We start from the raw sequence: 10,594 nt of genomic DNA, 5'->3' as shown, positions 1-10,594 counted from the left end.
TGAAGTGCAAGCCTGGGTACGTTCAGGTTAATGGAATCCAGGTCCACAATCAGGTGCGAATGTTACAGCTGAATCACAGAATGTCACTAATTTCTGCTCTATATTAACTGTTAACAATTAGGACAACAGTGAGAGAATGTACTATACTTAGTGGTTGTATCTGGGGTTAACAAAAAAAAAGCTCAGTTCAACCAAGGTTCCCATTTGTGAAGAAAAAGAAGTCACATCATGTAGGAATACAATTCTGTCACATCCTTTACTTGCAAGATGTCAAACCATTTTATTTATTTTTATTTCATCTGCATATTTATATGATGACATGAATTTCTGGCTTGCAAGTATCTTAAATAAACAGCATCTTATGCTAAAGCTAGCTTTTCCCAGGAATTTTACAAAACCAAAATATAAAAACAAACTCTTTGGGTAGAAAAGTTAGTAAGTTATGAAACTGAAGTAAGTTTGATTCTCTAGCACTACAGATGTGTGGTACATGAGGCACAACATTGAGGGCCTTTTTGGTTAGTTTACATTGAGTATTGATAAACTGTTTCACAAATTCAGGGAAGGAATGACCAAAGAGACATCCTTTACAAACACAAGTGGGACTAATTTCCAGTAGTTATTTAGAGGATATATCCCAGGGTGCGCTATTGACAGATTAACTGGATAAACACTCAACTCATTTGCACAAAATTGTACCGTCATATCAGTATTAACCCATGTAAAATAAACAGACCAAAAGGTTTGTGGCAGGAATGGCTAATTGTCCATTCCTCATGGTTAATCATAGTTTCTGGGATAAGATGTAGGGGCTACACAAAGTACTATTCAAACCTCCTTCGATTTATGGAAAAACACATTTGTATAAGAGCAGGATAACTGCAATCTTAAATCTGAATGTAGCTGTACCAGAAAATGCTGGCTTCCTACAATCAACAAAATAGCAAATGTTGACAAAAGTTAACAGCCAGATTTTTCTGCAAGAAAAGATGGCTACCTGAATGGCGCATCTGGTTTATTAATCTGCAAAGTATCCACAAAACTTGCAGGAAGGGAAAGGATTTCCATCAATTACAAATCGTCATTAGTTTTTAGCTAACTTGTGTTGCTCTACAGCTGGTTCACAAGAAGGCATATCGCACATAATCTCTGTGGACGCCTATAAAGTTGCTGCATTTGGACAATAAAATGTCCACTGAACTTGTCAGACAGCCAAGCCTGGTCATTAATAATATAATGATCATTCTAATGTGATAACTGTTATTGGTAGCCATTCCAGAAATTGAACTAGTGACAATACAGAATTGCATTCCTTCCTCTTTGAAAGTGTTCTAGCAGATACTGAAACATCAGATTTTAATTATTGTTGTTTCCTCACAGTTTGCTTAGTCTTTTTCGCAATCCAATACCCTTTTCCTTACTTTTAAAAAAAATTTCTTTCCCTCTTTCTGTAGCAGATGGGATATTGAATTTTCTCATCCCTCTGTCCTGCACTGCAAATTTCCCAATACGTTAGTCATTGCGGTTAAGGAGATTGCTACTTGGCTTGTTGTTCACCCAAGGTTCCAGAAGGCCCACTGCCCTCAATTCGTCTAATTGGCACACAATTCCAGAAATTGTGTAGGTGACACATTTTAATTGTAAACATACACAAACAGGTCCGATTACCGGTGCATCAAAATGAAGTGTTCCAGAAAATCCTGGACGAGTTTACCAGAAGAGCATAATATCTTCAGAAACCTCTTTCACTGCTGCACAGGAGTTCTCCATGGTCAAGTAGAACAAGTACTGACAAAATATGCCTCTGAACACTTTCTTCGACACAACTCAAATCATATTTGCTGGTATTGGTAAATTGTTTGGGGAGCAGGTAAGTATGCTGATTGCACACTCTAAACATTAGAATGCATGTTGAGCGACAGAACCTCTCTGGGTTAGTGCAGGAAGATTAAAGTTTTTTTTGTGTTTTATGACAACTGGGGGAATGTGGTACTTTGATCTAATACAATTATTTCAGCAGTAGCAAAGCCAGTTAAAATGGTTGTAGTAAAAGAAAAAAAAACAAGAAAAAAGGAGCATATCTAAGCAAATGTCCTACATTTGAAAGTTGCACCCAGGCTATGGAGAAGACAACAAATCAATTTAACTTGGCTCAAATCCTTCAGACTTTCTTCATTCCTTTCCCCATCAGACATGCAAAAACGGTCATAACCATTTTCGGTTTCACTTCGACAAGATCCTCTGGAAGGGCGTAGACTCGAGTTCCAATTTTCCTTGCCATTGATATAGCATACCTGAGGGAAGTCAATAAAAACATGTTGGGGTCAGGCACCGAGTTTGTAATTAAAACCAACCTCGTGGTTCCAGCTATGTGAAAGAAATATGCTGTGCAACGTGAAATAATGCTGGTAGATTTGCTCCAGCTCCTGTGCTGTGTGTGTGTAGATCAGGAAGGCTGCAGAAATGTAATAAGGAGTGTGGAGTAAGAAAGACTAGCTGTTTGACTACAGGAATAGGCTACCAATGGTACAATACACTAAGGTCTCAGAAAACAGATTTATCAACTCAGTGGGAGAAGCAGTGCAACATAAAATAAACTGTAGGCTTCTGACCACCTTTTTTCAATTTTCTTTCTCATTCTTTGTTTTGTCAGACCTTCAGACAAAAAAAAACTAAGTTATGTAGCATTCTGACTATCTTAAAATGGTGCAAAACATTTCATGGGAGCATAAAAGCAAAATACTACAGATGTTGGAAATCTGACATAAGAACAGAAAGTGCTGGAGAAACTCTGAAATGCAGTGGCATTGTTCGTGGACAGAAACAGGGAGTTTCATATCAGACTTAGAATGTTAACAAAATCATTAATTGTTGGAAAATCTCAGCGTCTGTGGAGAGAAATCAGAGTTAACATTTTGGGTCCAGTGACCCTTCTTTGAAACACTAACTCTGTTTCTCTGCTAAAAGACCTCCTGAGTCTCTCCAGCACTTCCTGTGCTCATTTTGAGCAAGTCAGACTAAAACTGGACCACACAGAGCAGTATTAAGGACAGGTCACCGAAGGTTCAGTCAAAGAGGCAGGTTTTAAGGAGTAATGTCAAGGGGGAAGAGAGGTGAAGGGATAAGCAGGTTTGTCAGGGGAGTTCCAGGGCTCAAGGCTGAAGGAACTGAAGGCACATTTGCCAATGTTCCATGGAATGAACTAGGAGTGCTGGAGGCCAGATCTTTAGGGGTATGCAGGGTGAACACTTCACATATCTGAAACAGGTCTGAGGGCAACAGGTTCCATTTCTTACATTTAGTTTAACATAAGGCAAATAGACTGAGGATGTGTTTCTGCTGACAGCGAAGGAATTGAGGGACATGGAAAGGGAGACCTATAGGTGAGGTTGAGATCATTTAAAGAAAAGGACGTTTCCTGGCTTGAAAATGATCAAAATGATATTCTTAAGCAGACAATTTCCCAAGTGCTAAAGGATAGCAAATTGCAATAAATTTGGAATAATATACATTAAAGACACTAACTTTATAGGAACGAGGGTGGGTTCAGTCACCCAAAATCTGTTTCACCATTTAGTTAAATTGTTGCCAATTGGTGCCTCAAGCCCATTATCTCAGGTTAGTCTTTCACAAAGTGATTTGGAAAGGAAGCCCTAGATATTGAGGGGCCACCGTTTGTCTCATCCTTGCAAATGAATCATTGCCAACCTATCTGTAAAACCACCCACAGTCCCAGGAGTCAAACTCCCTCCTGCCTTCTATGTTGACACTCCAACTTTTGCTCAGTTTCTCTGTTCCAGGACACGGTGTTGGGGAGTATTTCAGTCTTTCCGGCAAATGGAGTGATCTCTGCACTGTTCAACAAGACTATAAATTCAGAGAAACTACATTCTCTGTCTCCTAAAAGATTTACCTTTATAGCTGACATCGAAACAATAAAAGAGAAGCTTAAAACTAACGCCAACCAGTGCAAAAACGTATTTAGTGTATTTAACACAGGAAAGTACCCAAGATGCATTCACAAGAGCGAAGTCAATAGTAAAAAAGACTTTTTGAGTAGGAGGTAAAGAAGAAAATGAGAATAACCAAAACTTGATCAAAGAGATAAATTTTCAGGAGCATCTCAGAGGAGAGAGATGAGTGCAACGGCAGAGGCGTTTTGGGAGTGGGCGGAATTCCAGAGGTTGGGGCCTGTTGCAGCTCAATGCAAGACCAATGTTGGGACAAGAAAATCAGCAATGTGTTGGAAGTCAGAATTGAAGAAACACAGGGACAAAGGCTGAGAGGTTATAGAACGAGCAATGGGCCAAGCCATGAAGAAAATCGGAAATCCAGAATGAGGATCAGAACACTGAAGCAGTGAGGAAGTGACAACCAAGGGGTGATAGGTCAATCAGACTTAGAGCATGTCAAAAGGTGCTGGCAGTCTTGGATATGCTTAACCTAAAGTTTGGTCCAAATTAATTTACAACCATATCCTGGAACATCATTCAATTAACTAAATAAAAAGGAAGTGAAATTTATTCCTACATTTTCTAACAATATGGAGAATTACATTGAATTGCAGTGATAGAAACAAACTATTCTCCTCATGCTTAAAGCTATCAATATGCCCTTCTATTCCTTTTTCCATAGTTAACTTCTCCTTCAAATGGTACTGATAAAAGCTACTCACTTGGCATTTTCAAATTTTTCTTCATCAGTCAGGTCTCCAGTCTTCACCAGGTCATATCGGATTGATCCTTGCTGAATGGCATCAATCAGATCCAATACTGGTATACTTGAGCTAATTTCTTTGTCCTGTGTATTGAGTAAGAATTGGAGAAAATGTCAGAAAAGCCCTGTGCAAACTGTGTACTCTAACAAGTGCTGGCAGTCTTGCACATGGAGCCATGAACAATCCCAGATAGGTGGGTTCCACTATCTTCAACAGACACAACTAGCAATATATCCCATAGCTCGGAGGGATAGGCAAGTCCCACAAGTGAATTTCGAAAACCGCACACACAGTCTTGCAAGCGAGCATATAATCTTGTTTATCACATCAAGCAAACTTGTCCATAATGTTTCTCATTAATCTGTTTTATTTCTAACTATCGTTTATTGTTTCATCATTTACAGGGAGTGGGTGAGGGAATGCTATTTATTCAGGGAACCAGCTTTAAGTAAAAACAAAATCTGTTTTACAGCAATACTCCAGGAGATTACCTTAAAGCTTGAAATGGAGGAACTTTTTCCTGACTCTGATAAAGTCTGATTCACCCAGTTTACAATGATATCATCATTGACCTTCTCTCCATCACCAATGTCTTCCAGCATGTTTAATGTGTATCTAGGGACAAAGGAAATAGTCTTTGACCTCTGAATGCAGATGTCACCATCATCAGTACAACATCAGGAGTTATGAGAATAATGTCTGTACTAGCATACTGTTTAAAAACTTAATTGTTCCCTGTATCAAAGAGTCTCAATTAATCAGAGGCGACCTGTAGACCAATCAGTAATCTTTTTCCTCCCACCGTAGTATAAATTATCATGATCATTTGAAATTTGGAATTAGAGTCATAGAATCATACAGCACAGAACATACCTTTTGGTCCAACACCTCCATGCCAAACAGATGTCCTAAAATGATCTAGTCCCATTTGCCAGCATTTGGCCCATATCCCTCTCAACCCTTCCTATTCATATATCCATTTAGATGTATTTTAACTGCTGTAATTGCACCAGCCTCTACCATTTCCTGTGACAGCTCATTCCATACATGCAACCACCCTTTGCATGAAAAAACCGCCCCTCAGGTCCCTTTTAACTCTTTCCCCTCTTACTTTAAACCTTAACCCTCTAGTTTTGGACTCCCCTACCCTGAGAAAAAGACCCTGGCTATTCACCCTATCTAAGCTTATCATGATTTTATAATCTTCTATAACGTCACTCTTTAGCCTCCGACACTCTAGGGAAAATAGTCCAAGCCTTTACAGCCTCTCCTGAAAGCTCAAACCCTCCAATCCCAGCAACATCCTTGTAAATCTTTTCTGAACTATTTCCAAGTTTTGCATCTTTCCTGACGCAGGGAGGCTGTAATTGAACACAGTATTCCAAAAGTAGCCTCACTAATGTCTTGTACAGTCACAACATGGCATCTCAACTCCTACACTCAATGCAATGGCTGATAAAGGAAAAAGTGTACCAATCGCCTTCTTCACTACTATGTCTACTTGCTAACTCCACCTTCAAGGAACTATCCACCTGCACCCATAGGTCCCTTTGTTTGGCAGCAGTTCCTTGGACCCTGCCATTAAATGTGCAAGTCCTGCCCGCGACATGATGTGCCTAATGAGCTACTTCTGCACTGCAACACTTCTGATTTTGATTGGGGACAAAAAAATTCTTGCATTTGTTCTGATGGATGCAAGACAAAAAGCTTCATCACCATCTCTGCCTTTCCAGCAGGAGTCAAAATCTCGATTACTTTGTCCAGCATTAATGAAGCAGAACCAAACACGTCCCAATTTCCAGGTGGACCTCATTGTAGTACCATCAATCTCTGGCTCTATCGTGCAAATTAAAACGCACTCACCTCCTCATTAACTGCCATAGCAAGGCTAAAGTTGGCATGTGTTTGCCTTCATTCAGATCCTGTCCTGCAATCCCAACGAGTGAAAACTTTGCTTTATTCTTTCCCAGTTCAACCGCATAGTTACAGTTTTCCAGCTTTGGGTAACAAAGGTTAAATGTTAGCAACCCTCTGGTTTGATCCATTAGCAGAAAACACAGTCTTATTGATTTTTAAAAAATGGTCAATTAGCTGAATCAAAAAAGAACCAAGTAACTATTGGTGATTGGTTGTGGAGCTTCCTAAAACTTGACTTTCAATCTCAGTCTTACTTCTTGTCTGCGCTCACTTCATTTCATTTCAATTCAATGAACAGGTCTCATCAGCAGTATGCAACAGTTGTTGAGCCATAATTCATTAGAATGAAGCTATTCAAGAACTGAATAGTGGACTTGTCTCCTTGAATTGAAAATCGCTGATGTCGCCCCTCTCCCATGATGCTCAGAATTGGGCTTCTGTACATATCAGAGGTACAGGTCGGCTGGGTTGGGCAGAAGTGCCTCAACCTTCTCACCCACCTACAGAAAGCCATCTTGATGGTGGTATTGGCAGATTAAGAGGCCCCGAAACAATTCTGTCAAGAGCCTTATGCTGGAGGGCTCCACAACTGGAACCACAATACTGTGGGACCCGTTCCAAAACGGAGTTTAACTAGAACCAGAGAAAGTAACACTCTGATTCTGAGGAGTCTCCCACCTTAGTAATACTTAACAGACGTGGGTTTATTTTTAAGCATTAAATGAGAGGTTACGAATGATAATATGATAAAAAGAACAGTGGGTACAGAGTCACCACTAACTTTTAAAAGGAAAGTAGATAATATCCTTGAAGAGCAAAAAGAATCTTCACAGGGCTATGGAGTCCGGGGGGGGTCATGAGGAGGAGAGGCAATAGTGGAATGGGATTGGTTAAAGGGCTGGTACAGGCACAATTATTAAAAAGCTCTCCTTTTGTGCCCTGTGATCCCATGACTCTAAACATCTGGTGTGAGTGAAATCAGACAGGAAAAGCGGAGTTTTTCAATCCTTTAACAGAGGACAAAAATAGTTGCTTGAGAAAGGAGGAAATGTAAAGAACTGAGAGTGGACATGAAAGTAGGATTGGACCTGGGGGTTCAAACGATGTAAAGGGACTACTATAGTCTTGAAAGGCTGAATGGTCTGCTGTAACTTTTGATATTCATCAAATATTAGAGGAAAAATAACATACATCTTCAATGACTGCTTATACCCTAACAACAATTTGGATTGTTACATTTATGGGGAGGTGATTCTGCCCAAATTTGGAAGGAGGTTTGGTCTTCAGATGAAATTGGGGAGATCTTGCCCTTGCTGATGAGGGGTGGGGGGGGGGGGTGATATCAACAGTACATGCCTGCCATTTATTGTTCAAGAAAGTTGTGAATACGTCTGGAATTAAATTTTCATTTCAAACACTGAGGAAGCACTAGGAAGGTTGTAAAAAGCGCACTTTTGAGGATGGCTAGACAGGAGCCCACCCAAAATAAATGCACCTAGAACGAAGAGGCTGTTGCCTTACATTCTGGGAAACTGGGTGGTCATGTATGACTATTAGATTGGCAGATAAGAATTTTAATGTAATGGTCAGCCACAGGGACTGAGACTGGCCAACAAGAATCAGAATCCCGAGTGTTGATGCAGGCTATTTGCCTATCAAGTCCAAACCGATCGTCCAAAGATCATACCATCAGACCCATTCCCCGACCCTAATCATGTAATGCTGTATTTCCCATGGCTAATGGACCTAGCCTACTCATTCCTGGACTCTTTGGGCAATTTAGCATGGCCAGCCCACTAAGCTGCAAATATTTGGACTGTGGGATGAAACCAGAGCACCCAGAGGAAACCCACGCAGACATGGGGAGAACATGCAGTCACCCAAAGATGGAATCAAATCCAGGTCCCTGTTGCAACAGTGGTACCCATTAAGCTACAGTGCTGCAGAAGTCTGGCCATTACTCACTGGGTAAAACAAAGAAGTGATTTCCTTTAAACTAACTTTTTCTAAATACGTGTGTACATCCCAAAGCCTGCATTCTCCAATTCTCAGCTATGCAGCCCTGTTAGTGTCTATTCTGGGATGTTGAAGCAGAATTTTGACTAAATTATTAAAATTAAGCCATATTAAAATAAAGTCATTACTACAGTACAGGAGGCAGCCAAGCAGTCCATCAAATCTATGTTATCTCTCCATTGAGCAATCCAGTCAGTCCCATTCCCCCAACTCTATAACTTTATTTTTAACAAGTGCCTTTTCAAGTCATGCATTTTCAACAGTTGTCTACTTATAAATTGGCTAAAGTGCTTTAATTTTGGTTTTAAAAACACATTAATATCTAAAGTCTGTTTCCATTTGAATAAACAAGAGGAATCTCAGGATCACAAAGGGGGCAAGATCAGAGACATCAAGGCTGGTTGCTGACCGCACAGTTAAACTGCAGAAAACTCTGATCCTAACCTGCCAGGTGATTTCGGCCTTCCACTGAGAAAACTTACCTTCTTCATGTTGGCTCCCAGCTTAGGATAAGGTGGCTTGTTCACCCGACTCCAGTCCACTGGAACTTTGATCTTTTCGTAGAGCTGCAGAATTACCAAGGCATCTTCCAGGTCACTGTAACAAGACAGATTATAAATCATCTCCACAGTATGGAGAATAGGATTGTGCATTCAGACTGTGCATTTAGAACTGCTCAGAGTCGAGATGCAGTTCTGGATACCGATCCAGTCAGAATTCTCAAACCCAGAGACTGGTGCAGGTCGACTAATACCAGAATAGACAATAGATATGCAGTAGACCATTCTGCCCTTCGAGCCTGCACCACCATTCAATATGATCATGGCTGATCATCCTTGATCAGTATCCTGTTCCTGCCTTATCTCCATAACCCTTGATTCCACTATTCTTAAGAGTTCTATCCAACTCTTTCTTAAATGAATCCAGAGACTGGGCCTCCACTGCCCTCTGGGGCAGAGCATTCCACACAGCCACCACTCTCTGGGTGAAGAGGTTTCTCCTCATCTCTGTCCTAAATGGTCTACCCCGTATTTTTAAGCGGTGTGCTCTGGTTCGGCACTCACCCATGTTTCCTGCCTCCAGAGTGTCCAATCCTTTAATAATCTTATATGTCTCAATCAGATCCCCTCTCAGTCTTCTAAACTCAAGGGTATACAAGCCCAGTCACTCCAGTCTTTCTGCGCAAGGTAGTACTGCCATTCCAGGAATTGACCTCGTGAACCTACACTGCACTCCCTCAATAGCCAGAATGTCTTTCCTCAAATTTGGAGACCAGAACTGCACACAATACTCCAGGTGTGGTCTCACCAGGATTCTGCACAGCTGCAGAAGAACCTCTTTGCTTCTGTACTCAATCCCTCTGGTTATGAAGGCCAGCATGCTATTAGCCTTCTTCACTACCTGCTGTACCTGCATGCTTACCTTCATTGACTGGTGTACAAGAACACCCAGATCTCTTTGTACTGCCCCTTTACCTAAATTGATTCCATTTAGGTAGTAATCTGCCTTCCTGTTCTTGCCACCAAAGTGGATAACCATATATTTATCCACATTAAACTGCATCTGCCATGCATCTGACCAGGTCACCCTGCAATCTCCTAACATCCTCCTCACATTTCACCCTGCCACCCAGCTTTGTATCATCAGCAAATTTGCTAATGTTATTACTAATACCATCTTCTATATCATTAATATATATTGTAAAAAGCTGCGGTCCCAGCACTGATCCCTGCGGTACCCCACTGGTCACTGCCTGCCATTCTGAAATGGAGCCGTTTATCACTACTCTTTGTTTCCTGTCAGCCAACCAACTTTCAATCCAAGTTAGTACTCTGCCCCCAATACCATGCACCCTAATTTTGCTCACTAACCTCCTATGTGGGACTTTATCAAAAGTTTTCTGAAAGTCCAGGTACACTACATCTACTGGATCTCCCTCGTCCA

General features: G+C 40.9%; 1 protein-coding gene across 5 annotated transcripts in view; it reads right to left on the bottom strand.

Annotated features, from left to right (window-relative positions):
• Nucleotides 1-255: 255 nt before the first annotated feature.
• The window catches only part of lcp1 (lymphocyte cytosolic protein 1 (L-plastin)), a 78,280-nt gene continuing 67,941 nt past the window's right edge, over nt 256-10,594 (bottom strand). For all 5 annotated transcript variants that reach the window (XM_072584589.1, XM_072584590.1, XM_072584588.1 and 2 more), the window contains 5 exons: nt 9,133-9,247; nt 6,581-6,714; nt 5,209-5,332; nt 4,676-4,800; nt 256-2,294 (listed from right to left, as the gene is read on the bottom strand). In XM_072584589.1, the coding sequence (XP_072440690.1) occupies nt 2,162-2,294; nt 4,676-4,800; nt 5,209-5,332; nt 6,581-6,714; nt 9,133-9,247 (631 nt within the window). In that variant the 3' untranslated portion in view covers nt 256-2,161. The remainder of the gene's footprint in view (nt 2,295-4,675; nt 4,801-5,208; nt 5,333-6,580; nt 6,715-9,132; nt 9,248-10,594) is intronic.

This window comes from Chiloscyllium punctatum, chromosome 15 (genome assembly GCF_047496795.1).
Source record: "Chiloscyllium punctatum isolate Juve2018m chromosome 15, sChiPun1.3, whole genome shotgun sequence".
Taxonomy (NCBI): Eukaryota; Metazoa; Chordata; class Chondrichthyes; order Orectolobiformes; family Hemiscylliidae; genus Chiloscyllium; species Chiloscyllium punctatum.
The sequence above is the reverse complement of the archived record's forward strand: the minus strand, read 5'-3'. Positions and strand labels throughout refer to the sequence as shown.